This window comes from Suillus discolor (assembly GCF_016758755.1).
Source record: "Suillus discolor strain FC423 chromosome Unknown F5147scaffold_68, whole genome shotgun sequence".
Classification (NCBI taxonomy): Eukaryota; Fungi; Basidiomycota; class Agaricomycetes; order Boletales; family Suillaceae; genus Suillus; species Suillus discolor.
Window position 1 is genome coordinate 74,079 of NW_024541315.1, and position 26,577 is coordinate 100,655.

Consider the following 26,577-nt stretch of genomic DNA (forward strand, 5'->3'; position numbering starts at 1 on the left):
GCACCGTTCCAGTGCTCACCACTGAAAATTTTCGGGTTCGGTTCGAGTTCAGACCAGAAAAAAAACTGAACTGGACCACCGAGAACCGTTCTCTGTGGTCTGGTTCAGGGTTTGAAGATTTTGCAAAACCGGACCATGGCAGCACTAGGGCCCAGTAGTAGGGATGTGACTATGTGGCTAAGGAACTTGAATATGAATCTTGTAGAAAGCTGTAATGTAGGCTGGGAAGGAGAGGGAGTGGTGGGTGGGCTGAAAGGTGGCGGGCTGCAGACAGACACCGGAACTTACTGGAATGTAACCTGGGCCCTGGGCGCTGTGGTGGTAGGTGGAGAAGAGAAACCACATGCTACACAGCCACTCCACGTTGAAGTCATTATTCTGACCCTAAGCTTGTACCTCGCTTCGGGGTAGAATTCCAGACTTCGCATAGTCTCCGCTGGTCAGACCTATCGAAGGAATTTCTTCATATTAACGACTCCGCCTGAAATGAAAACAAGAATTGGATTTTGATCCCATCAAAGGTCTGATGTGGCCACCGTGCTAAACATGGTCTCAACACCATACATTCAAAAAAAGTGAAGCATCTGGACAAACAGAAGATATGTAGGAAATGGCTGGTCTGTAATGAAGTCTACAGAGACCCCACAAGAAAGTCTGGTGAATACATCTGGGTAATGTCTGGGGATGCTTGGTTGGAAAGGTCCAGGTGGTCAAAGATCTGTTTGTTGTCCTACATCATCGTGACTACGCTACACCAGCCACCATCACGCATTCAGTCATACATGTCAAGCACCATCACGCCAATCCTGTGATTCCATCGTCCTTGTCAGCTTTCCGTCGCGGTGAAGGTTCAACGATTACAGCGAGGCACGAACAATGCTCCTGGTTGTATCTATAAATGTTGTAAGGTCGCGCGTTGCCTAGTCTGCTATACTTGAGACGACAAGTGCGTTCGACCCTAAAGGGGAAGCGAGTGCGGCAAGGATCTAGAGGTATGCGCTGAAAGCGCTACTGGTTGGCCAATGCGAAGCGCGGGAAAGCGCAGGTGCGCGCGAGGCGCGAGAATGCGCGAAGCGCGGGAATGCGCACGTGTGTATGCGGAAACAAGAGAGAGTAAGAGTGAGTTTGCTTAGGTGATGATATGATGTAAGATAAGAGAAGGGAGATGCGAGGTGTAAACAAATAGATTTCTACTATGTTCTGCTAGGTAAATAGTGGGTAGTAACCAGTAAGTCCTCTGTCATTCTGGTGCGAGAGTAAGTGTGTCTCAGGTGGGTGAGTAAGTCAGTACTGCTGGCGCTTAAGTATGGCGCCTAAGCGCTGTCATGCGGAGCCGAAGCGCTACCGAGTAAGGTATGTAAAGATATATGTAAGTAAGGGTCCATGATAAAAATAAAGATGGAACGATATGCAAATGTGAGAAATGGAAATATACGCACTAGGGAACTTGGTGGACAGTGGATGGATGCTTCTGGATGGCTGGCGCTATAGGGCGCTACAGCGCGGGAAAGCGCGCGCGCATATACATCGTGAAGCGCGGGAAAGGTACGCGCGCATGGCGCGCGTTGCGTGGGAAAGCTGCGCCTCATATAGAGATAGCTGCAGGTAGCACACAGAGTGATGCTACAAGTTCGTGCCATGTACTCCCCAGTGAAAACTGCCATATTGCACAATGAGAGGCATGAGTCTCTACAGCGGTTCTAGTCACCTGAAGGACGCAGCAGCTGTGGATTGGGAGACATTGAATAACATCATGATGGTATTTGCGGGCAGATATGAGACACTAGCAGGGATAGATATGGAGGCAAAAACCTGATGCAGCAGCTGCAAGCAGGTGGAAACATTGATGTGGTGGGGGGATATGATTGGACTTCCTGGCACTTTTCGAGACTTTGTCCGCATCTGCGGAGTCGCAGACGCACAGTACCGACTGGTGTTTTATCTGCTTTAGAACCCTTAAACGTCTGGTTTCAAAGAGTAATGACTTACTAAAAGTGCTTATACTCATACTAGTAAGAGGCCTGGTCGCAGTCTCCATATAGAGGAAAATTGTTACACAAATGCATACAGATCACATTCGAAAAAGTAGCAAAACTGCTGACTACACTGCATGCATTTTAATGGTAAAGATCTTCAGACCAACTTTCACACTTATTCACTTCCTCAGTCAGGCTCTTGATTTTTTCCCTTGCTCCAACAATGACCCTTCTGTGCAGTGGCAGACACATAGGAACATCATTGAGGTGGGTCAACTTCTCGATGGCTGCCACTGCCTTGTCTGCATCTCCATCAATATTGCCCAACACGACGAATTGTCGATACTGGGAACCGGGCAAGCTAGGATTGGCATACGCAGGGTGCTGGGTAGTTAGGCGTAGGTTGTCTTTGAATATCTTGGTATGGAATGGACCTGGCTCAATTATTGTGACCTTGGGGAAACAGAAAATTGATAAGTCCTTAGACGTCGAGCATTCTCAAGTTACCTTTATATCCCACACTGGATCAAGTTCTTTTGCCAAAGACTCGCTCAGGCCTTCCAGTGCTAGATAATGCGGTGAGCATCTCCACTCTCAAAAATTGATTACACCTGCCAAATTTTCTGTCACAATGCTATGACTTGAATACAGTATATCACATTATACAGAATACTCATGATGCACTGTAGAAGGCGGCCGCAGCGCCGCCTACAAATCCCAACCTTGACGAGACTTGTAGCAGTCTCCCACCAATTGGCTTGTTCACTTCTCGGAAATGTAAACACCCTCAATTGCCACCCAGTGGAGAGTTGAGTGTCACATCTCATGGGGGCTTTGAATACTGACTGTCCTCAGTCAGTCCATCACCAAGAAACAGAAAAGACTGATAAGGAAAGTGCAAATGGTGAATATCTCCAGTCAAAATCACCTTCTCCAAACGCTTGATCTCTCCACCAAGTCTAGCAAAACACCCATCTACTCTCTCTGCGACTTCCTAAAGATGGTCAAGGATGGGATGGAGGATATAATCCAAGGTGGGCATGGATGAGGACTGAGATGGAGGAGATGGAGGAGGAATGGATGAAGGAGGAGCAGGTAGTGGTGTTGGAGTGTCCACAGACTAGCCAGCATTTTGGTGTCATGGCTGGCCAAGGGAGGAACCACATGGACCGGCTGATGTTTTAGTGTCATGGCTGGCTGAGGGGGCATATGGACCGGCCAATGTTTTGGTGTCATGGCTGGCTGAGGGAGCATATGGACTGGCCGACATTTTAGTGTCATGGCTGACTGAGGAAGCATATGGACCAGCCGACATTTTAGTGTCATGGCTGGCTGTTAAGAACGTGCTCAAGGGTGGAATCCAAAGGGCTTGGCTTCAGCTCGTGCACTGCGCCCCTTACCCGAGTACGTACCCCTAACTTCCGAGGGCTGTTGGATGATGTCCGAAGGTTGTCGGACCAGTCTGGAGTCCGATGTCCGATGTGTGGGAATTCCGGCAGACATTCGGGAACAAAGGATAAGACTAATCCGGATGATGTCCGAACTAGAAAGGAAACAGCGGAGGACTACCAGAGGTAGAGGCGGAGGTGAGAAGTCTATAGGAGTTGATCCTAAGACTAGCGGAGGACGATGAGAGGAGAAACTCAAGTCGGACAGAGGAGGGAATGAGCAGAGTCTAAGATAATATTCAAACTAAGGATGTACATAGATTCTACAGGGTTTATATACTACTGAGGACTTAACGGAGAGTAGGCCAGTGCAGTCCAAAGCTATGCGAGGCTGTGGATGGAGCATATAGAAAAGTCAAACACTAGTCTATCAGAAAATAGTGAATGAAGATGGAAATGAGAACGGAGGAAAATAAAGGCGGAAATGAAATGAGGTACAGAAAATGATTATAGTCTAACTGGAGAAGGAATGTTCAAAATGATGTGTGTGATAAGTCCGGGTCCGGAACGCGGGATATGACACTGGCTGAGGGAGTATATGGACCAGCCAACATGTTAGTGTCATGGCTGGCTGAGGAACCATATTGACCGGCCAACATGTTAGTGTCATGGCTGGCTGAGGAACCATATTGACCAGCCAACATTTCAGTGTCATGGCTGGCTCAGGGACCATATAGACTGGCTGATGTTTTGGTGCCACGGCTGGCCAAGGGATCATATGGACTGGCCGATGTTTTGGTGTCATGGCTGACTGAGGTACCATATGGACCGGCCTTTGCATAGCTTAGTCAGTAGGGGTCCAGCCTTTGGGCATTGTCATAGGTAACATTATAGGTCAAGGCCACACCAGTTTCCATCTGCCAGAGGCAGGCACATTGCCAGCTGCACCAGTCCAATGGCTGGCTGAGGGACCATATGAACCAGCTGATGTTTTGGTGTCATGGCTGGCCAAGGTACCGTGTGGACTGGCCGATGTTTTGGTGTCATGGCTGGCCGAGGTACCATATGGACCGGTGTAGGTATACAACACAGAGTGGAGCTATACAAAGATGGCTCCAAACTGATATCTTTATGTTGTGGTCTTGCACTGCCTATCTGCTATACTTGCGGACAAGTGCGTTTGACCCAGGGGTCTGTGGTCTGGGAATAGTTTTGGGGGTCAGTGGGTGATGTGAGGTCAATAATCCGAGCGCGGGAAACAATGTCCGAAGGTATAATTACGATGTCCGATGCAAAAGCGTCAGGTCCGATGTTTTTTCGGGTATTGGAAACTAATAGTGACGCGATAGCGAGCATCGGAAAAGTGAGCAGTGTGCGCAATAATAATGATGATGGATACGGATGGTGAAGGAACAATGATATTCACAATGTCAACTAAGAACTAAGAAATATCAGGTTTGACCCCTAAACATCGGAGATGGTTCTCCTCTACTCGGATGATGATGATGCTATGGGGAGTCCAATATTTAAGTAGATACGTAGAAATCTGGAACCCTATAGGCGAAAGTAGTAGTGCAATATTTCGGGTCTGATGTCCTATGTAATAAGACATGATGTACTGCGGACTATGGGAATACATGTAATAACGCAATCGACAATGTTAGCGATGTGAAAACAAGTAACTACACACCTAGTGGGGCTAGCGCAATGAGACTGGACATAGGTAGGACAAGTACGCGCGATGTCCAATCGGCCGATGCAAAACCCGATATCCGATGCCCGATGCCCGATGTCCGATGTCCGATGTTTTCGGGTTTGGTGCGTTGAAGGTTCAACGATACAGCGAGGCACGAACAAAGCTCCTGGTTGTATCTATAAATGTTGTAAGGTCGCGCGTTGCCTAGTCTGCTATACTTGAGACGACAAGTGCATTCGACCCTAAAGGGGAAGCGAGTGCAGCAAGGATCTAGAGGTATGCGCTGAAAGCGCTACTGGTTGGCCAATGCGAAGCGCGAGAAAGCGCAGGTGCGCGCAAGGCGCGGGAATGCGCGCGTGTATGGCGCGAAGCGCGGGAATGCGTGCGCGTGTATACAGATATGAGAGAGAGAAAGAGTGAGTTTGCTTAAGTGATGATATGATGTAAGACAAGAGAAGAGAGATGCGAGGTGTAAACAAATAAATTTCTACTATGTTCTGCTAGGTAAATAGTGGGTAGTAACCAGTAAGTCCTCTGTCGTTCTGGTGGGAGAGTAAGTGAGTCAGTAAGTATGTACTGCTGGCGCTTAAGTATGGCGCCTAAGCGCTGTCATGCGGAGCCGAAGCGCTACCGAGTAAGGTATGTAAAGATATATGTAAGTAAGGGTCCATGATAAAAATAAAGATGGAACGATATGCAAATGTGAGAAATGGAAATATACGCACTAGGGAACTTGGTGGACAGTGGATGGATGCTTCCGGATGGCTGGCGCTATAGGGCGCTCAAGCGCGGGAAAGCGCGCGCGCATATACATCGTGAAGCGCGGGAAAGGTACGCGCGCATGGCGCGCGTTGCGCGGGAAAGCTGCGCCTCATATAGAGATAGCTGCAGGTAGCACACAGAGTGATGCTACAAGTTCGTGCCATGTACTCCCCAGTGAAAACTGCCATATTGCACAATGAGAGGCATGAGTCTCTACAGCGTATTGAGTCGGATATGATAGGGAATGATTTGGGCAATGATTAGCATTCAACATGCATTGGAAAATAGACCTCTACGAGGCCACAAGGACTCCAAGTCCTACACCGACTGACATTTTGGTGTCATAGCTGGCCAAGGCGCTATATGGGCCAGCTGAGACACCAACTAGCACCATGGGCCCAGCCATATATCATATCTACAATTTATCCATTGGCCCACAGGTATACTACTCAACTAGTATGGGCCCAGCCGAGACTCACGTGTGTTGTCAATGATGGGCCCAGCCATATGTCACGGCTACAATGGCCCATGGGCCCATCTGGGATGGCCCGTATGGTATGGGTGATTGTCACATTGGGCTGGCTGTAAGATATGGACTATTTCACTGAATGGGCTCACATTCGTGCACAGACTCCCAATTGATCATGATCTCTCGAGCTCTGGGGGCAAACATATAACTCTCATAAGCAGCTATGACATCCTCACCTTTGTGTATAGTGCTGCCAAAGTCTGGTTCGGTCCAGTTCTTGGAGCAAATTTTCTGAACGCCAAACCAAACCTATGGTTCGGTTCAGCCATTTAGTCAAACCCTGGACTGAACGTCACCGAACACATTCGGGAGGTCCAGTTCGTGTTCGAACCAGGTTCAACTAAGCTTGGACCATCTGTTTGGTTGTATAGGCTTGAGACTATGAGTTGTCATGTAATTTGAGTTGGACAGATAACAAAAAGACTCTATAACGCAAGGAGAACCCCTTTGTACAAAAATTGAATTCAAGTTTCTAAAATAAACACATTTTATTTGCCTGGTGCGCATAGTTCCCTGATCACATTCTTATCGATCCTCTTTGTAAAACATATCTCGAATGGAGTAGCATGTATGTTTGCAATGTCAGAGAATGCAAGCGTGTCAATCTTTGCTGCAGGATTCTCCAAAAGGCGGAAGGCCCACAGAATAAGAGCCGTGTTGATGAAGACAGACTGATTCACGACATGTTGACTGGGAGTCCAAGCCCACAGAATAAGAGCCATGTTGATGAAGAGTGCCCGACAAGGAACATATCAGTCCCCCATCCAGAGTAGAGTCCACATGTGCAACATACCAAATATCCATTAGTAGGTTGCACGTCGCAGCCTTCTCGTTGAGGTAGTCCATGTACTGTTTGACTCAACATCAATCTGTGAGTGACCTGCAAATTAGATCCAAGTCAAATGAACAAACTTGAAAGGAAAAGGTGGAGAGATGAATGATACCACTTACCGGTGGCCAAAACCAAAAGTGAAAAACTTGAGATCACCGCGCACACGACCTGCATCATCGATCCAATGCTGAGGATTAAACTTATGTGGTTCTGGGAAAACCTCGGGATCATTTGCGATAGCCCTGAATGACTTGCAGCAGCATTTCCTGATCAGCAAATGTCGGCACTGATCAGGAGTTATTTGAGTCAGTTGATGCACAAAGAAAAGGCATAACCTACACTGTGTATGCCCCACAACATTATCGAGTTCCTCTTGTATGTGAGCCTGCGCATCTGTGTGAGTGGCAGCAGCCATCATTATGATTGTGATTGTGAACACAGTCTACAACAGTTGTCAACTTAAGACACAATGCAATGTAAGAGCTCACCGTTTCAGAACCGGCCCCAAACACCATTCCTGCAATGTATCCCAAATCCTTGTCTTTGAAGTGGGCAACAGCTTAGATCAGCATAGCTCGAGCTCGAACAAAGATTGACAGACTCACGAACTGCAAACAGTGGGCAACAACTTGTATCAGCATGGCTGTTGCTTGAAACAAGGATTGACACACTCACGACCTGTGAACGGTGGCCAACGTCTTGGATCAGCACAGCTCTTGTTTGAATGAGGAACAATGGCCAATGATTTGGATCAGAATGGTTTGAGCTCGAAAATCTTGACATACTCACTTCCTGCGAACAATAAGCAATGACTTTGATCAGCATGGCTCATAACATTCCCAAGTAGTACTTACCTATATTGATCATTAGCAAGAGTTCAAAGTGTTTGGAATTCATATAGCAACATAAGATACCTACATGTTGTGATGGTTCAGTACTGTGTCACGACTCACAGCACATCACGACTGCAGCAGGTGCAACAGGACCACGTCAATTTCACCCAGCTCAAACCTGTGTGGGTTGCAGACACATGCATTTGCATATATTGACACATAGTAAATACTTACATATTTAAAAAAAGTGTGAAGCCTACAAAAATTGAGAGGTTCGAATGGGTTCAAACCTATTCACTACCAGCCCGAACCCTGAACCTCTGGAAAGGTTTGGTTCTGAGTCTTGGCCGAACCTTGGACCGGACCATGTGTCCGGTTCGGAAAGGTTCAGGTTCAAACTGAGGTTCAGAACTGGACTGCGGCAGCACTATTCGTGTAGCAGGGGCACATCAATTCCGAAAGGCTTGAAATGTGCTAATGCAAACAAAGACCACATCTTTTTGCTAGAACTCTGTGGGATCGACATCCTGACAATGTGAGGCATGAGCTCCGAGTGTCCATGACCACGCTCCATGTTGGTGTGCTCTACGAGCTCGTGTGTTTCAAAAAAGGATGCTTGGGTCTCAACTGATGTCTCTGAAATACACGAGAGTCAGATACATTCTTGATCTTCGCACTTTGGGTCTTGTGTTCGATGTGGACACACCTGCAAAAGTCGTAGTATGACATGTTCTTCAGGGAATCACCACGTAAGACATAGTGCTGAATCTGGTTGGCTTCGATCAAGGTGCCCATGTGATCAGTGGTAATGCACATTCAAACAGCCTCTGACTCATCATCTTCAACATAAGGATCGAGATCTGCAGCAGCAGCACCATCAGCTAATCTCCTGCAATTTTCCTTCACATGAGCAATTAAAAGGGAAGAGAGCATGGCCACCGTATCATGTGATGAGACTCCATCAGAATACCCGAGGATATACCTCATGGCTTGTTGCGCATGGATCTGCTGTTGGCAACTAAATTGTGTAAGACACTTGTGCAGCAGCATCTTTGCATTATCAACAACCGATGTCAAAGAATGAGAGGCTGGGATGCGTGTGACTGCACGGGACAGCAGAGACAGCATCTCATATGTTTTGACATCCATCTTTGTAATGTAGTCTGAAACATAAAACATTGCAGCCTTCATGCCCTTGCCTGACAGTATGCACTTTATATCATGATTGTGGCGACAGAAAACAAGGACATATGGATTGAAGTAATTCACTGTGGAGTCCCTGCACATTAGCAGGACAGAGTTGGAGTCTGCATCAAAATGCGAAGTTTCGATGACTTCATGAGGGAAAAGGAACTTGCAGCGATTATCATTCCCATACTTGTGACACACAGCATGGCATTTTTGCCGTTGAAGAGCCTCACCACAATGCTTCACCTCTGTAGCAAAGGCATGATCCCAAGAGTTCAGCATGTCTGGAGGTGAATCCACTGAGGGCGGTTGGGGAGGTCTCTGAGTGCGAGGTTTGAAAGTGGGGTCAATGTTATCTTCGATGTCAGGCAAATGATGGTGGATGACCTCCTCAAAGAATGCAAAGAACCGCTTTTGATATTGATCATTACCATGTAGCCTGTCATGGAGCTGGGAAGGGTTGAGACCACCAACGAGCCACAATAAGAAGTGACCGTGCAAGCCACTGCACTCTGTGAATTCGGTTGTACCATAAAATGCTTGAATATGGCCAAGAATTCCACCCTCCGCAGTAGACTGTCCCTTATTGAAGTCCCAACCGAACAAGTAACGGAAAAGACATTGGAATAAGAATTCAAAGAACTCAGCAGCAGCAACAGGGTCTTTTGCCAAGCGAATTGCATGCAGCCACCCTTCTGGAATATGCGGAAGGCGTTGTGAAAGGTCCACTGTCGTGTCTCCAAACATAACCTGGAATATAAAACTGTGAGCAGCGCTTGGATTAAAAGTGAAGAAGATGTGGGGGAGCCCGAAGTACCCATAGTAGTTACGAATCTTGTTGTGCATGAAAATCTTGGACACTTGAGAGCCAGGTATGCGAGCAGACAACATGTTCACTTGTCGCAGAAGCTTCAATGCACTCTGCTCTTCTGGAGAGAGGTTCGACAGCTTGCTCTCACATTCGAGCTGGACAGAAAGATGCTGGAGCACCTGCGGAGATACACTGGTCAATTGACGAGCATCTGAGTCAAAGCTGGACTTCTTTACCGTGAAATGTGTATGCAGATGTGCTTGGCGTTGCTGTAAAATATTCAGTACAACAAAGATGAAGGAGTAGTGGTAATGAAAGCTTCGATCGCTTATGGAGAGGTAGTATTTTGCCTGATGCTCGAATGACAGTGCAGTAGGACAGGTGGGGTCCTCAAAGCCTCCAACACCATAGGGATATAAGGTGGGGTACATACCGGGAAAAAGACAGTAGTTGTGGTATTCTGGCACAGCATCAGCACCACGATGAACTACAAGATCTGGGCGTGCATCCATAGCAGACTGTGGCTGGAGATTGCGGAGAGTGGATGCCATGAAATGCCTCCCACTAACTTTGTCACACTCCAGGTCAGACACACCCATTTTCTCTATCATGATGGGTGCATCATTGGCATGATCTGCTTTCTGCTCCAGTAAATGAGCAGGATGCGGAGTGAAACCTGCTGTCTCAATCTCGAACACGGTACGAGCGTCGAGCTTGTGGTCCTGTACAACTCCATCGCACAGTCCAGCCAGCAGGCCATCCTCTGGGTGATAATCCATTACTGTCTGGTCCAATGTGATACCTGCAAAGAGATCATTGTGTTGTGTAAGCCATGTGAGGAAGGACCAAATCTTATTTCTGCAAACCCAGAACAGCGTTGCAAGTCGCTTTGGGTCAAACTTATCTGGACCGATAAAGACAATGCTGATGAAACCATTTATGTCAGCAATAGTGCGGGGCAAGACAGACACCGTGGATACCACATTCATATCATGTGCACATGTATTCCCATGAAAGACCTTAGGCTGAGCAGGGTCGGATGACTGGAAGAGCCGTGTGATGTGCACTGTGATGGAGTAAATGACACAAATCTTCTCCTCAACCCATGTCAGATCCTGGAACTCAACAGGCAAACATCCACGATACAGGTTGTTCGCCAGTGTGAGTTGAGGAATTCTGTCTTTGCACAATGAGGATAGACAGGGCTTGCAAACCATCATGCTCACAGCAGCTGACTCATGGAATACTAAGCCCTCCTTTGCCAACATAATGCTGTTGATACATGCATTACCAAAACAGAAGTGTGATGACATACTCCCAAGTACGCATTCCCTGCTCATGATGTCATCTGGGACATGCAGCAGCTCAAGGTGGTAAGGTGCCAAATCGTCTGAAATGCAGACGGACACCACATCACGGTCATAGCACGAACAGACAGCGCACATGGGGGGTTCGGTCCATGCAGAGGCCGTTGTAGGTTTACAACTCAGAGTGGTGCTATAGGCTCCAAACTGATATCTTTATGTTGTAGGTCATGCACTGCCTATCTGCTATACTTGTGGGACAAGTGCGTTCGACCCTAAAGGGGAAGCTAGTGCAGCAAAGGTCTAGAAATGGACGCAGAAGGTGCCGCTTGTCAGCCAATGTGAAGCGCGGGAATGTAGCTGTAGGCTAATGGGAGTTTGCTACTGAAATGTCCGGAAAACAATCTCCTGAATGATATGTACTGCTGGTGCTTAAGTAGTGCGCTAAGCGCTGTCACGCGGAACCAAGCCAACGCGCTACCGAGCTATGTATGTAAATGTCATATCCCGTATTCCGGACCTACATCCGACAATGTTCCCATGCCTCATCCGGACCTCCGGACCCCCTGTCCATGTCCTTTATCTGTCAAGATGCCTGTACACCCAGATCCCTGTACCTTTGCATATCCACACATCCAGATCCGAAACCCGGACACTCAATCTGATATCCACTTGCCAGGATCTCTGGATCCGACCTATGCTTCATATCCGAACCCAAACCTTAAATCAGTGCTCATCCCCTTATGGTAATTACCTGTTTCCGGACATCCGGACATCCGGATCCGACCCGCGTCTATCTTCCGTGCCTTTTCCCTTTGTATGTTCCTTCTCAAGTTAGTCTATACTCATTTTCCGTACCTCATTTCATTTCCGCCTTTATTTTCCTATGTTCTCATTTCCCTCTTCATTTACTATTTTCCGATAGACTAGTGTTTGACTTTTCTATACACTCTGTCCACAGCCTCACATAGTTTTGGACTGCACTGACTGATTCTCCGTTATGTCCTCCATAGTATATAAATCCTGTAGAAACTCCTGTATTTCCTTAGTCTGAATATTACACATATTAGTCCTCGCACTAGATCTCACACTAAGTCCTCATACTATTTCCAGTCCTCCGACTTAGTCAATACCCATCTCAGGCCTAGGGAGGAATTCCCTAGGCCGGAGCTCCGCTCCTCCGCTCCTCCATTCCTCTGAGTTTCCGGAAGTTCCTCCGGAACTTTCCCGCGGTCCTCTGGAAGTTTCTCGCACTCATCCGGATCCGGACAGTCCTTCCAGACTTTCCCACGCTCCTTCGGAAGTCCTACGGACTTCCTTGGGCTTCCTCCGGATGTCATCTGAATTAAGGGCACATACTCAGGTAAGGGGCACAGTGCACGAGCTGAAGCCAAGCCCTTCGGAACCAGTCCTACCCTTTGTGCACAGTCTTAACAGTAAAGCTATATGTAATAAAGGTGGTCCAATGCGAAAATGGTCTGATATGTAAATATAATCATGAAATAACGTACCATTGGGTTGGTTTTGGACTATGGATGGGTGTGGAACGTCGGCCGATGAAGCGCGAGAAAAGTGGCCGCTAAGCGCGGCTGTGTGCACGCGCAGGAACGTTGTGGCTGTTGCGGGAAAGTAGCGGCCGCTATGCGCAACTCGTGGGAAAGCTGTGCTTCATGTAGGAAAGTAATAGGGTGCTGAGGGATGCCACAAAAATAGCCTCTACGAGGCTACAAGGACTTCCAGTCCTACACCGTCATATAATCATTCAGGCAGTTGAGCATGACATCCTGAGTGACACACGTAGGCCACTCGACTTTCCAAATGCCACAAATAGTTTCAGCTTCCTCAATGGCAGAACGTCTGTGCTGATCACACACAACTTTAAGTTTGGCCAAAGCAGACAAGAGCTCATTTGACAGGCACATGATGACAGCCTGCCCAAATTCATGATTAAGTATTTGGGCGAGAAGATCTGCATCAGAATAGGCATAGGACTGAGTAAATGGAAAATGCGCGAGAAAGAGATCCACCAATGAACTGGGACTTGCTTGAAACAGGGACAAAGCGCACCCCCAGATGTGCTGGACAAGTGCATTGCAAGTCTTGTGATGCGAACACAGATCAAACAGTTTTCAAAAGGTAGACGGTAGTCTATGAAGACATAGTTGGATCTCAGCTCTGGACAGCTTTTCCAGTCTGCGAGTTAGATCATCAAGGGAGACAGTTAACCATGGCATGGAGATGCTAACAGATGCTGCAGACAACACAGTGGGCACATCATATACACCCACAACATCAGGTGGTGCACGTAATGCACTCGCTACCTGCTCGCTATACAGGTTTTGAAATTTGGCAGCAAGTATGGAAACACGAGTTCTGGGACATCCAAAAGGGACCACAGTCGAAGTCAAGTGATCCAGGAAATCATCCGGCATCAAGACGGAAAGCTGTGTCTTGTGTGCAGAAAAATGCCTCATGATGAAATCAATGCAGTTGTTCTTGTTGCATGGCACAAGGGATCTGCGTTGACACAGGGGGCGCATGGCAGAACTCAAAATCGGAGCTGACAGTGCAAGGAGATGGGAACGCACACAATCATCAGGGTAAGTAAACCAACCAGGATCATCGTCAACATGAGCAGCCATACAGGAAGCAGCGCTGACATGATGTGCTCCAGGTGAGCTAGTTGCTGCAATGTGAAAAGACGCATGGCGGTGAAACACACTGCAGTGGGAATACAAAGGAGACTCAAAGTGGGAGCAAGCAAGCATCATGGAAGTATCATCAACATGCACACACAACGCAGATCCATCATAGATGACTGCGGTCGACTTGTAAAGAGGACGACAGGAGCCACACACATCACCATGGAATGAAAGGGAAGCTTGAAGCCAGGCACAGAAATTTTCAGGTGTAGAGAAGATTTCTGGATGATAATGAGGATAATAGAGAGGATCATAATAAGCAGAGTACGAATCAAGGTCATGCATGAGATCAAGGGGTGGACAAAGTTCATAGTTCAGGACATGAGATTTGACAGAAGGCTGTTTAATGAGAAACATTGGCAAAAAAAGCTGCAGGGAGATGGATCAACAATGAGTGAAAGGCACAGCGCAGATGGACACACCTAGCTCGCTTGTGTAAAGAGGACAAAGGCAGGATCAAAGACTGAAAAGCAGAGAAAAAAGGCAAAATCAATAATGACAGAAAGGCGTGCAGAGGAGGGACACTTCTCACCAGCTTGCACAAAAAGGACCACAATGCAAGCAAAGACTGAAACGTCCATCAAAAGGGCAAAATCAGCGAGGACAGAAAGGGATGCAGAGAGACCGCACGAACACATCTCGCCAGCTACCACAAAGATGCTTGCACAAAGGGCACGATGGTAAGACTGAAACGTCCAGAAAAAAGGCCAAGTCAACAACAGCAGAAAGGCAGAAAGACCATGCGAGCACACCTTGCTGCCCACCATGCTTGAAAGAATCACATGCATCAGGCAAGCTGACAGGGACATTGACGTGATTGGAGCGACAAGACCACAGACTGAGACATGCATAAGTCAACCTGATCGACCGATCAATCCAGAACACATCCTGTAACTCAGCACAGATGGTTATGCACAGACAAGGCTGATGATCCAATCAAAATAATCATCGGTGAGACATTCAGGCATCAGGCCCTTGGTATAAGCAGACCAAAAAACATGGACATACAAGCACCCACCTGAGGCAGGCGCAAGTAGAACCAGAGCTGCCTCCACCTGAGGCAGAAGTGGTCAACTGTGGGTAGAGAGCAAGGATATGGAAATGCCGGAGCAGTATGGCTCATGGTAAGGCCTCACATTGCCATGAGAAATAATCCAAACAATGTCAATTGCAAGAACATTAGTGGGTCTCAAAGTTCAAATCGTAGAAATTTTGAGAGGGTAAGAATTTTGCGACTTGCCGATAATTAGAGCTCCAACGGCTGACAAATCAGACTCATACCTCACCGTGTCATCATCATACCTTACTGTGACCATCATCATATCTATAACATTCTGCAACAACATCATGCCTCGAGAATCGGATCGGAAAAAACTACTTCGTAGCCTGAAGTAAACGACCAATGACCTTACGGTCGCACAATACATGGAGCTTGTTGAATTCGTGGTTGATCAGCTACTCGAGGAGGGCTCTGATGACAGCTCTGATGAGCGATCAGATGATCATGGAGGGTCAGATGTCAGCATATGGACCGCATCACCAGCATGGCCAGAGTCTTCTATGTCATCCATTGTATCTGCTTTGTCCATCAGCTCTCTAACATCGCTCTCAACAGTGTATTCTGATGTTCTATCGCTCGATATCCCACACATGTGTGATCAAGTGTTTATGCATTTTATTGATGTGATCGGGGCACTACATGATGAGGTGGAGAAGTGTCAGGTACTTGATGTGCGTCCATCTCTGACTCATGCGCCCCAGCTGCACCTGCTGCAAGAGTGGGTGCTGTTATCACCTGAAAAGTTTCGCCACAAGCTTCACATTGATGCAGAGGTGTTTGATGAACTCACGACGTTGATTCAAGTGCACCCCATCTTCCATAACAACTCAAATAACCCGCAACTTCCTGTTGCAGTCCAGCTCGCGATCTTTCTCAATGGTGTTGGCCATTATGGCAATGCTGCGACTACCGAAGACATATCTGATTAGGCTGGAGTGTCTGTGGGGACCGTCTGCAACTGCTACAAATGAGTCATGATCACAATCTTGCAACTGCATGATCACACCATTCATTTTGATCTGCTCGATCATGAGGATCAGATTGAGTGAGAGCAGGCAAAAGTGTACGTGGAGCAGAAGACATGTCGTGAATGGTGCAGTGGTTTTCTTTGTGTAGATGGGACTCCATCCCCTCTACACAAGAAGCCTGGTTGCCATAGTGAAGGGTTCTTTGACAAGAACTCTGACTACTCTCTAACAGCCCAGGTAAGTATCTATCAACTCAGTGTGCAGCACAGTGACTTATGATTCAAAAGGTCGTCATATTTTCTCACAATCTGCGTATCGTTGACTACGTCATCGGTGTACCCGGGAGTCTTCACGACTCGAACATATTTGCACAAACAAGGGTCTCTCGGCATCACGAGTTATTTTTTGGTGTGGGAGAGTGGTTGTGGGCGGACTCAGCATATGCTGCGTGAACCTGGTGTATGCCGCCATATAAACGGCCACTGGGAGGGTGTTTGACGGCCGAGCAAAAGACATTCAATTATAACCTGTCAACAGTGAGCATCAATACTAATATACTTTCATAGTCCTCACCCAGTGTCTAGGTCCACATTTGTTCAGAGCACTTTTTCAGCTCTATCAAGGGCCGGTTCCAATCACTGCGGGAGCTTCGCATCCCAATCCAAAGCCAGAAGGACCTTGACTATGCAAACATGTGGATCCATTCATGCTTTGTTCTGCACAACTTAATTGTTGAAATTGAGGAAAAAGGACACTGTGAAGACTCAAATGTATGTTTCTATCAGCAAACTCGGAGGTCGAGGCGAGCTGACAGTGACAGAGGAGAGGATGATCAGCAAGAGGGTGGCACAGTAGGTGATCAGACTTACATTGGAACCGCGGGCAAGATTTTTGTAACACATCAAAGACGCAGTTGCTTTCGTCATTGGAGCAAAGGTAGTTAGTATTATATTAAATGTAGTTGTACCTATACATCTTCCTTTTGGCTTGCAAGGTCACACTTGAGATTTTCTCGAGAAAGGAGCATTTTGGTGAGCTCTAGGAGGGGTCAGTTGTGCTTGAGATTTTCTTGAGAAAGGAGCATTTTGGCGAGCTCTAGGAGGGGTCAGTTGCACTTGAGATTTTCTCGAGAAAGGAGTGTTTTAGTGAGCTCTGAGTTAGCACCATCGAGTACAAAATAGAATGCATTTCTTGAAAACCTGTTGCATAATGACATAGTACAGACCTACTTAGTTTTGATCAAGACCACGCTCCAAGGCAATATGACAAATTCGAGCCTCCTCCTCCTCTTGACATGCACGAGATAGCTCAATCTCAATTCTTGCGAATTCAATTTGTTGAGTCATCCTCTCCTGCTGGTGGAGATGATCTTGGTCAGATAGACACATCACATGCTCCCACTCATCACGAGCACTGCGAGCCTTGAGATCATGAGCCCAAATTTCGCTCTCGAGTTTCATGCGTTTATAGTGTTCATGCTCAGCACGACCCTCACATTTGCTATCAAGGTGCGTCATTAGGGATTCTGCCATCTGAGACATCCTTTCTGCAGCGGCAGAGGTCTGCTAAAGAGCAGTGCCACCAGGGCATTTGCATGATGAAGAGGGGGGGCGACTAGATTGAGGTGAAGCACTCTGAGTAGGTGCATGTGCACGAGACTGCTTTGTAGCAAGAGAAGGTGAACTTGTGCAACTTCCTTTTAAGTGAGCTGACATGAAGAGACTGCAGCACTCGGCTAGCACCAATGTCCAAGTCTTCCGAGTCAATGGGCATAGACTGAGGGCTACTAGGTGATGACTCCTTGAAATCAGAAAAGAAAGGTGAATTTTGGGTGGTGCTTTGATTGAGTACTAGTGAGCGCTCAGGAGAGTTCAATGATATCACACCGTGTGTGTCAGAAGTTGAGATGGGAGGGAGTTGGGGTCATTGGTGCCAGTGTGGTAATGGAGCTAATGAGAATGAGTTGGGTGTGTCGCTAGGACCATGGTCCAAAAATAACAGCGGTGATGGTGCTGATGATGGTGATTCAAATGACTCCATGTGGGGGGGCTGGTCGACCATCATATCCATCAGGAAACCGGCAAGAAAAAGGTTTTCATAGATACTATTGACAGAATCAGATCAAAAATATACGAAAATATTTATATTTATATTCTAAGACAAAGTGATACATAAGTAAGAGCAACATGACTTTGAATGAGAAGAAATTACAAGAAAACTATAAGTCTGATGCTGGTATGTAAGATGCTGCAAGTGTGATCCATGTTAGATAAATGTCGATAGACCATTGCTAGAGTGTGACTTTGTGATATTCGAAGATACTTGTTTGCAATGGAATTGCAATATTATGTAATATTAAGCTGCTCAGAATGCTTACTAAGATACACCATGGGAGCTGGGGGTTTGAAAAATTTTCGTCAAAGTCCTTGTGAGCTCTGTCCTCTCTTTTTGTCTGTTCCTCCTTGGTGGGCCCTCCTCCTTGGCCTTTTTCAGTGGACCCTTCTCCCTGGCTCCTTTGTGCATCCTCCTCTCTGGCTGTTGGTGGACCTCCTCCCTTCTTTTTTGGACCCTTTTCTCTGGACATTGGTGGACCCTCTCCCTTCCTTTTTTGACCCTCCTCTCTGGCCGTTGGTGGACCCTCCTCCCTTCTTTTTCAGACCCTCCTCTCTTGCCATTGGTGGTCCCTCATCCCTGTCCTCCTTCATGGTCCCCTCCTTCCTGGCTCTTTGGTGGTCCCTCCTTCATAGTCCCTCCAAGTATTACTTTCCTTTGTTTCTTGTTTCATAGCCCCCCTGTATACTACTATGTAGCACATGTACTATACATTTGTCAATAAAATTGGTTTTTTAAAATAAATTATTGCAATCTTTCAGCACCTTTGAGTCTTTGATGAGTTTGTCCGAAACACTCTAGGCTTCTAAAGCTTTGTAGATATCTGTCAACTTGATAGGTAATTGCAAACTGACTGTCAAGATTGTACCTCTGGTAGGTTCCATCCAACTTAGTCCAGGTATTTAAAGCTTTCTCATTTGGACTACAATTGTGATAGATATTATATGTATTTTAGAATAGATAAAGCTTTACATCATTTTATCATTTTCGAGTCGGTTACCTGATGTCAGCTGTCACATCTACAACACCAACATCACCCATAGTGCAAGCACTAATCTTAACTATTTCTCCATCTTCAATATCATCATCTGTGTGAGTGTCGTTGCCTGTGGCTGGTGCTGGTGGTTGCTTTGAAATAGCAAAATGTTCTAATGCAGCAGACACAAAATCTTGCCCCACATCTGCGGTAGAGAAGGTGTGATTGAAAGCTGGGTTTGTGCGCCACCAGCCATGAAGCTCAGGCCACCAGGGAAATTTTTTGAGCTTTGTATCTGACAGAGATATGATTAAGACATGTGCAGATCAACAGCAGCTGAGACTTACTGATTAACAACTTCATCATTGGATCCGCTTGCAGCTCCGCATATGTCTTTCTGGCTCCTGACTGCTTGAGCTCCTTGTTGAACTCGTTATATTTTTTCTTGAGCCTAAAGCATCTGATCAATGATTCTAGTGGGAGGAGAGACAATGCAGGAATGAGATACTTACATGCCAAAACGAGTTGAAACTGGTTTAATAAATGCCTTTGGGTCCTCCTTGAAAAGTCATTGGACATCTGGATCCTCGTCATTCGAAAATACAGCTTGTGCGACCTGTGAATAGAAGGTATCTCTCAAAGTTCCACTCTGCTTCTTCTTCCGACCTTGCTCCTTGGCATCCTTTGCAAAATCAGAAAAAAGCTTGATGTGTCATCAGCAAAAGTGGCAGAAGCTGACAAGGTCTCAGCAAATACCGTAAGTCTGGCATAGTGTTCCAATATGGCTACATGCCTTACAGGTGCCATGCCAGGCATTACAAGACTCCGTTGTAGAGACTCATGCCTCTCATTGTGCAATATGGCAGTTTTCACTGGGGAGTACATGGCACGAACTTGTAGCATCACTCTGTGTGCTACCCACAGCTATCTCTATATGAGGCGCAGCTTTCCCACGCAACGCGCGCCATGCGCGCGTACCTTTCCCGCGCTTCACGATGTATATGCGCGCGCGCTTTCCCGCGCTTGAGCACCCTATAGCGCCAGCCATCCGGAAGCATCCATCCACTGTCCACCAAGTTCCCTAGTGCGTATATTTCCATTTCTCACATTTGCTTATCGTTCCATCTTTATTTTTATCATGGACCCTTACTTACATATATCTTTACATACCTTACTCGGTAGCGCTTCGGCTCCGCATGACAGCGCTTAGGCGCCATACTTAAGCGCCAGCAGTACATACTATGAAAAAAAGGAAACTTACTCTCCCACCAGAACGACAGAGGACTTACTGGTTACTACCCACTATTCACCTAGCAGAACATAGTAGAAATCTATTTGTTTACACCTCGCATCTCTCTTCTCTTGTCTTACATCATATCATCACTTAAGCAAACTCACTCTTACTCTCTCTCATATCTGTATACACGCGCACGCTTTCCCGCGCTTCGCGCCATACACGCGCGCATTCCCGCGCCTTGCGCGCACCTGCGCTTTCTCGCGCTTCGCATTGGCCAACCAGTAGCGCTTTCAGTGCATACCTCTAGATCCTTGCTGCACTCGCTTCCCCTTTAGGGTCGAACGCACTTGTCGTCTCAAGTATAGCAGACTAGGCAACGCACGACCTTACAACAATTATAGATACAGTCAGGAGCACTGTTCGTGCCTTGCTGTATCGTTGAACCTTCAACTGGAGCCCACCGCGAGGGTTTCTTGTGTTTCTAGGCTCTTCCAGCTCTCCAATCATCCCCCAAATTCGCCTATTATCCTACCACAGTCATTCCTTATCAGCTTCTCCCATATTCCCAAGTTTTCAGCATCTTGTCCTCCTCCCCAGCGCATTGATAAGCGTTTTTCTCACGCGTTTTTCGAGCGGATCTCTCGCAAACTTAGGGTCGTATTCCCCACGTCCGTCCGGTCATTTTGAGCCCTGGCTCATCGAATTTGGAGCAGTAGTTGTGGAGTGTGATGCACGGATGCTTTACTGGCAAGGGATAGTCACTAGAAGCAAAAAGCGCGATGTGCGCGTGATCGTTAGTGACAGATGGAATTACCAGAGGTAAAGTCTGGTTGACGCGAGGTGCAACTTGAGCCTCTGATGCGGTAGAAGGCTCCTCTATAGGCGCGCTAAGGTGCAATAGATGTTTAGGGTCATCCCTGACCTCTGGCGATGTGAATGGCGATAGCGGTGATGGTGAAGGCGCGATTGGCAAGATTTCTTCCTTAAGAGATGCAATAGCGATAGGCGAGCGTGTTTCAAGCGATGGCGTAATAACTTCCACAATGGGCGTGTTATTGTGCAATAGATATTTAGAGTCATCCCTGACCGTAGGCGATGCGATAGCGATAGGCGAGCGTGATTTGAGTGGTGCATTGGTGTGCAATAGATGTTTAGAGTCATCCCTGACTACTGACAATGCGATTGATGCTGACATGGGCAGCAAATAAGAATTGTCAGCATGCAAAACAGGTGAAGAAAGAGATGATGATGGGGGCAAAGAGGCGCATGCAGTGCGCTTCTGGTTGCGCTTCGCGGGCACGCGCTCGAGTTCGTGATCTAAAGCGATGCAGTCTGGTATAGCTTTGTGTGCTGGCGCAGTTGATGGTTCAGGCGAGCGTGAATCGCGCGAAGGCGTGGGAAAATCGTGCGCGCGAGGCGCAAGGATAGGAACTGGTGGCCTTTTGTCAAGTACAACATCTGAGGATGCGCAATAGAAGAGTCCGGCTGTCACACTAGCGCTAGTGGACGTATCCTGCGTTGCGCGGCTCGCGTAGTATTGATCTTTGCGCTTAGTTACCATGGCTTGCACCGGTGCTTGCGCTGGCGCGGTCGCTGTGACTAAGTTCGCAAATGGCACTACTACAGGCGCGTTAACTGGCGCGCTTGGCGCGGGAAAAGTGCGCGCAGGTAATAGGAACTGTGCAGCTGCAAAGACGTCCATGAACGGATATGGGTCGTGTGGATAGTGGTCGGGGAACTTGATCATAAGGCGCAAGCGAATTTGCGGCTGAGCATCTCTAGGGATTCCTTCCATGAATAAGCGGTCGCGTTCAGCCTTTCCAATACGGTCTTCATCCATAAGTGGCTGCATAACCTTCCTGAATGCGCGCAAGTAATTGCTTAGTTCGGTGCAAGAGGGCATAGGTTTGTTAGCGTATTCTCGCGCGATGGCGCATAAGTCCGCGAGTGCGTAGCGTCTCTTGCCATCCCATCCAGGATACATTACCTTCACCTCATCTAAGAAGGCGTCGTAATCGCTTACTGCCGCTTCAGGCATGCCTCCCCATAGTTCTCGATCATCGCGTTCAAGGTAGCGAATAATACCTTTGATGCGGTCGAGTCCTTGGAGTCCTGCTTCATCAGCGAGCTGCTCATATGCATCAATGAACTCGGCGAGGTTGTCTGTAGTGCCGTCGAATTTGGGCGCGTTTGTTGTGCCACGGATGGGCATTCTATAAGGCATTGAAGCGCGAGAAAGTGCGACTAAAAATGGTTAGCTTGTGAAAATGCAAAGAGATTGACCTATATGTGCTAAATGGCGCTAAGTGCAAAGGTGCACGGAACTAGATCTTGCTGACTGTTCCCCTCGCGGTGGGCTCCAGTTGAAGGTACAACAATTCAGATGGTAAGTCTGAACAATGTTGGGTCTTGCAGAACCTAGCTGCTATTCGACCCTAAAGGGTTTCTGGACCAGGCTCAAGGCTCAGAGGAGAGGAAATGTCATAAAAACTGCTCAAGACTCAGACAGACTCATACTGGTAACTGGTGAAAAGATAACTTGATTATGTAAGCTACAAAAGTGCAAACATAACACTAAGGTAAAAACAGTCTCTGCAAGCCCAGCCAGAAATGAATCCCTACACCGTCTTATAACCACTTTAGCACTTAACATTGTCACTCGCAGCTCGCCCATGTAGGATTGCATGCGAAAATTATCAATCCAATTAATGCAACATATTTCTTCTCTTACACTGCTGAAAGACAAGTCCTTCCACTGTTTGTACAGACTTTCTCTCGACGTTGCATTAACGCTACGGAGGCTACCGTGACGCATATGTTATGGATGGCCAGCATCTGGACAGCCAACATTATTCATCTCTCAGTCATTCAACCCAAAGTTCCTCTTCCGCTATCAACTTAACTGTCACTATCATGGGCCTTGGTGGCACTTCAGCTCCTCCGAGTCCGAGTCTGTCTCCAACACTTCATCCTTCAGTGGATGGTGGTCGTTCCGTCGCTCGCAGACGAGCCAGCTGGGCAAAGTTAGATGCAGGGCAGGATCCCTTATGCCCGAATCTCTCAGTAACTATGGAGGTGGGTCCTTCAAGAATATCGCCCCGGCCATTTACTGCAGACGAGGACCTGGTTTATTTTCCAGACAATGGATTCTTTGCAAATGCATTAGCTTACAATGGGAGTTCGATTTACAATGAATTACCCTACACTGCTGCACAAGCTGATCCATCCTCCGCCTCGTTAATTTCGACTCTGGAGTCTGACCTTGACTCATCCAAGGACAGAGACAATGTCCATCTCACTGGCACCAACTCTCAATGTAAATCTGCAGATGGAAGTTGGGCTAGTGCTAATGATTTGACCATCAGTGACTCTGAGTGCATGGGAGGTGCTGCAGGCCCCACCAGGCGGAGGACGCTGCGTTACAGTTCCTCACCTTCCCCTCTCAAACGAATGGGCTAAAAGCCACTCCTTATTTACAATCGGATGGTACATCAGGCTCTGCAGTCAAGGGTTATATCTGCCCTTTGGAGCGGGTTTGTCAGTTTCGTCACTTGGAGTTTCTTCGACAGATGACGATATCATAATTTCGGATCAGGAGGGAGACAATCCAAACAGTGGCATCCAGAGCTTCGACAATATTTATTATGCTGTGCTTCAAGTTGTCGTCGTGACTTCAGCCAATGGAGTATGTGTTTTTTTATTCATATTTCTGTTGCGCTAATTTCCTCTCAGTGGTCCCCAATCATGTACTCGATCATCGACACCGAATTTTTTGTCTCCTGCTTCTATTTCATTGTCTGCATCCTCGTGTTGAACATCTGGCTTATTAATCTATTTGTTGCTGTGATAACGAACTCGTTCTCTGCCATACGTACAGATACGCAGAAGAGTGCCTTTGGTGTTGCACCATGTGTTTCTTGACTTTTCCATGTGCTAACACTAATGTTGTTCCAATTACAGACTAGGACTTGTCGTCGAAGAGCAAGAAGAGGGTTAGTCAGATGGGAAACACATTTCTCAGAGCAACTCGCTCAAGGAATTCTACATCCATACGTGCTGGTGTTGGGTGTTTCTGGCTCTCGTGTCGCTCATGGTACAAGTGCTTATCAACCTCCTTGCCATGTTGGTCTGTGTGGAGCCCATTCGCGGCACGGTGATATGAATGGTAGGGTACGGACGAAAAGTTGGTTGTTAATAACACTGCTAAAAAAGGTATGTTATTAACAGGCACACGGCCATGAGGTGGTGACATGGTGCTAATAAGTCTGTCGACCCCCATGGTCCTGGTGGGTCGCATTCTAATCTTCCGCTGTTCCTCACAGATCACTTGCGTAAACAGCTCAAAGATGGACCAGCCGACTGCTATCTTGCAGCTTTATGCTTAGATCCACGTATGTTTACTCACTCTTCACCTTTGATGAATGCTTATTCTTATCACACATGGGACAGGTTATGTTCGTGGTGCAATCCTGCATAATCCGCTCTCTCTCAAAATCAAGATCCCTCACATTCTTTCAACAGCTGTGCCCGATATCCTCACATCGCCAACTTACGTCCGAGTTCTCAAGTACCTCGAGATTGTGATTGAAGCCGAGTTCAAGTCCCAACACAACCCTGCTCTCAAAGAAAAAACAGCTGCCGACATTCATGAAGCTTTCATGCGCCAGTTTGAGTGCTATGTGAGACTCACTTGACAAAGATACCTGAAGGTTGCATACTTGGTGTAAGTTTCAGCGAGTCCTGACTACTCGTCACTCAAGCTTTATCTCCAGTGTATTGCAGAAAAACTGTATTCAATCAAGCCCTCATCTGTGACCGAGGAACCTCAGATTCGACAATGGCATATGTATGATGCAAAGGTTAGTGTCCTACTCAGTGGCCTGTATTAACAACTCACGTCCCTTAGAAAATGGCTGAAAGACGGCACCCAGACATCTCATTCGGCGATCTCGACTCCATTATTTCCTCACCCAAAGAATCAGCCATTTATCAACAGCTTTGGTAGCGCTCAAGACGATTCTGCAGAGGACCTAGAAGGCATGGACACCGAGTGGAGCGAAATTTGGTAGTGCCTGTAGCGAAATTTTCGATTTTTGGGTCAATAAATGGCTCAATTGGGTTGAATTTTGGACAGTTGTGGAATTCGTTCCTCGCTATGTACCAGCTCTTTTCATCAGGCATGAACATTGTATGGCCTGGGAAGTCAAATCCATCAAAGAGCTGGAAATCCAGGAGAGGTTTGCAAAGCTTGATTTTTTTTTCTTTTACACACTTGTTCCTTTTTGCTCTCGCATTGCTCTCATGTTATTTTTCAGTCCATATACGATAATCGATTGTCTCATACTTTGATTACATTCACGTGTTGTGCATTTGAACTCCATCAGAAGGCATTTCAAAGTCCAGCTTATGTGGAGATTTCATTGTGTTCCCTTTTATCCCTGTACCATAGTGTCATCTCCGATATCTAACACATTGTTGTCCCTCCAGCTCCAAAAAACGCGCTCTGATAGATGCACATCCTCGATAATCTTACTGCCACCGGCAGGCAGAAGAAGATAAGGTAAGTTTCATACTCATAGGTTCACCCCTATCACGCGACTCAATGTTGAGTGATGTGTTATCAGCGGCCAGGCGCAAAGCGGTCCTCACATGGAATCCATTGGCCAATGTGTCACTTGCATTTTGTTATGGGATGCCCGGTTTCCATGCAACTCTTGATGAGATGTCGTAGGATGGACTTAAAACCTTATATCACAGCGGTAAGTTTCTGCATATATGCGCATATATTCATGTATTTGCACCAAACTGATGACTACAAACAACCAGATTAGCAGGTCACAACGATCTGATGACTTCGCATCCCTCAAACACCCAATGCTCAAGTACATTTCGACGAACTGCAACCTCCCATACCAAAGTCATCATGTAAGCCATCCAACACTCGCGGTTCTGCACGTCTCTCTGCTGGTGATATCCTGGTTGAAGAATCTACTAACGAAGCAGGTGGTGCTGGTATCCCAGATGCGGATGCTCCTGTGCCTTGTCGGGGTAAAAAGGCTGCCTAGGTATTTTAAATCCTGGTCTGTTTGCCTATTCTGACTATTGGTTTTAGTCACACAGATTTCAATGCTGTCACTCACTGCATTACATTCAATTTGTGCCCGTGCCGTATATTACTCTTGCACTCATGACTCCATTTGCGC

The 26,577-nt window shown here is 47.0% G+C and overlaps 8 protein-coding genes across 8 annotated transcripts; 1 reads left to right on the forward strand and 7 right to left on the reverse strand.

Moving 5' to 3' along the window:
* Nucleotides 1-2,117: 2,117 nt before the first annotated feature.
* On the reverse strand, nucleotides 2,118-2,751 carry F5147DRAFT_583914 (uncharacterized protein; the record flags this gene model as incomplete). The annotated part of the gene is made up of 3 exons (XM_041431758.1): nucleotides 2,118-2,429; nucleotides 2,484-2,569; nucleotides 2,661-2,751. Coding segments are annotated over 3 exons (489 nt in total), but the record flags the coding sequence as incomplete, so codon positions are not given.
* A 4,088-nt stretch (nucleotides 2,752-6,839) lies between these two features.
* On the reverse strand, nucleotides 6,840-7,719 carry F5147DRAFT_583853 (cytochrome P450; the record flags this gene model as incomplete). The annotated part of the gene is made up of 3 exons (XM_041431754.1): nucleotides 6,840-7,041; nucleotides 7,303-7,625; nucleotides 7,672-7,719. Coding segments are annotated over 3 exons (573 nt in total), but the record flags the coding sequence as incomplete, so codon positions are not given.
* Nucleotides 7,720-9,129: 1,410 nt separating this feature from the next.
* Nucleotides 9,130-9,486, reverse strand: F5147DRAFT_522856 (uncharacterized protein; the record flags this gene model as incomplete). The annotated part of the gene is made up of 1 exon (XM_041429943.1): nucleotides 9,130-9,486. A coding segment is annotated over one exon (357 nt), but the record flags the coding sequence as incomplete, so codon positions are not given.
* Nucleotides 9,487-9,723: 237 nt separating this feature from the next.
* Nucleotides 9,724-10,527, reverse strand: F5147DRAFT_583951 (uncharacterized protein; the record flags this gene model as incomplete). The annotated part of the gene is made up of 1 exon (XM_041431759.1): nucleotides 9,724-10,527. A coding segment is annotated over one exon (804 nt), but the record flags the coding sequence as incomplete, so codon positions are not given.
* Nucleotides 10,528-10,740: 213 nt separating this feature from the next.
* On the reverse strand, nucleotides 10,741-11,283 carry F5147DRAFT_531210 (uncharacterized protein; the record flags this gene model as incomplete). The annotated part of the gene is made up of 1 exon (XM_041430082.1): nucleotides 10,741-11,283. A coding segment is annotated over one exon (543 nt), but the record flags the coding sequence as incomplete, so codon positions are not given.
* A 1,139-nt stretch (nucleotides 11,284-12,422) lies between these two features.
* Nucleotides 12,423-13,411, reverse strand: F5147DRAFT_656521 (uncharacterized protein; the record flags this gene model as incomplete). Its single annotated transcript, XM_041434122.1, has 4 exons — nucleotides 12,423-12,730; nucleotides 12,831-12,985; nucleotides 13,117-13,288; nucleotides 13,387-13,411. 4 exons carry the CDS (start codon nucleotides 13,409-13,411, stop codon nucleotides 12,423-12,425), a joined length of 660 nt encoding a protein of 219 aa, XP_041288304.1.
* A 37-nt stretch (nucleotides 13,412-13,448) lies between these two features.
* F5147DRAFT_778221 (uncharacterized protein) lies at nucleotides 13,449-14,378 on the reverse strand (the record flags this gene model as incomplete). Its single annotated transcript, XM_041442095.1, has 1 exon — nucleotides 13,449-14,378. The coding sequence occupies one exon, from the start codon at nucleotides 14,376-14,378 to the stop codon at nucleotides 13,449-13,451; it is 930 nt and encodes a 309-aa protein (XP_041288305.1).
* An 8,875-nt stretch (nucleotides 14,379-23,253) lies between these two features.
* Nucleotides 23,254-25,443, forward strand: F5147DRAFT_817060 (uncharacterized protein; the record flags this gene model as incomplete). The annotated part of the gene is made up of 9 exons (XM_041443589.1): nucleotides 23,254-23,690; nucleotides 23,740-24,059; nucleotides 24,107-24,272; nucleotides 24,340-24,366; nucleotides 24,396-24,586; nucleotides 24,639-24,765; nucleotides 24,824-25,053; nucleotides 25,147-25,233; nucleotides 25,306-25,443. Exons 1-9 carry the CDS (start codon nucleotides 23,288-23,290, stop codon nucleotides 25,441-25,443), a joined length of 1,689 nt encoding a protein of 562 aa, XP_041288306.1. The 5' UTR covers nucleotides 23,254-23,287.
* Between the last annotated feature and the right edge of the window lie 1,134 nt (nucleotides 25,444-26,577).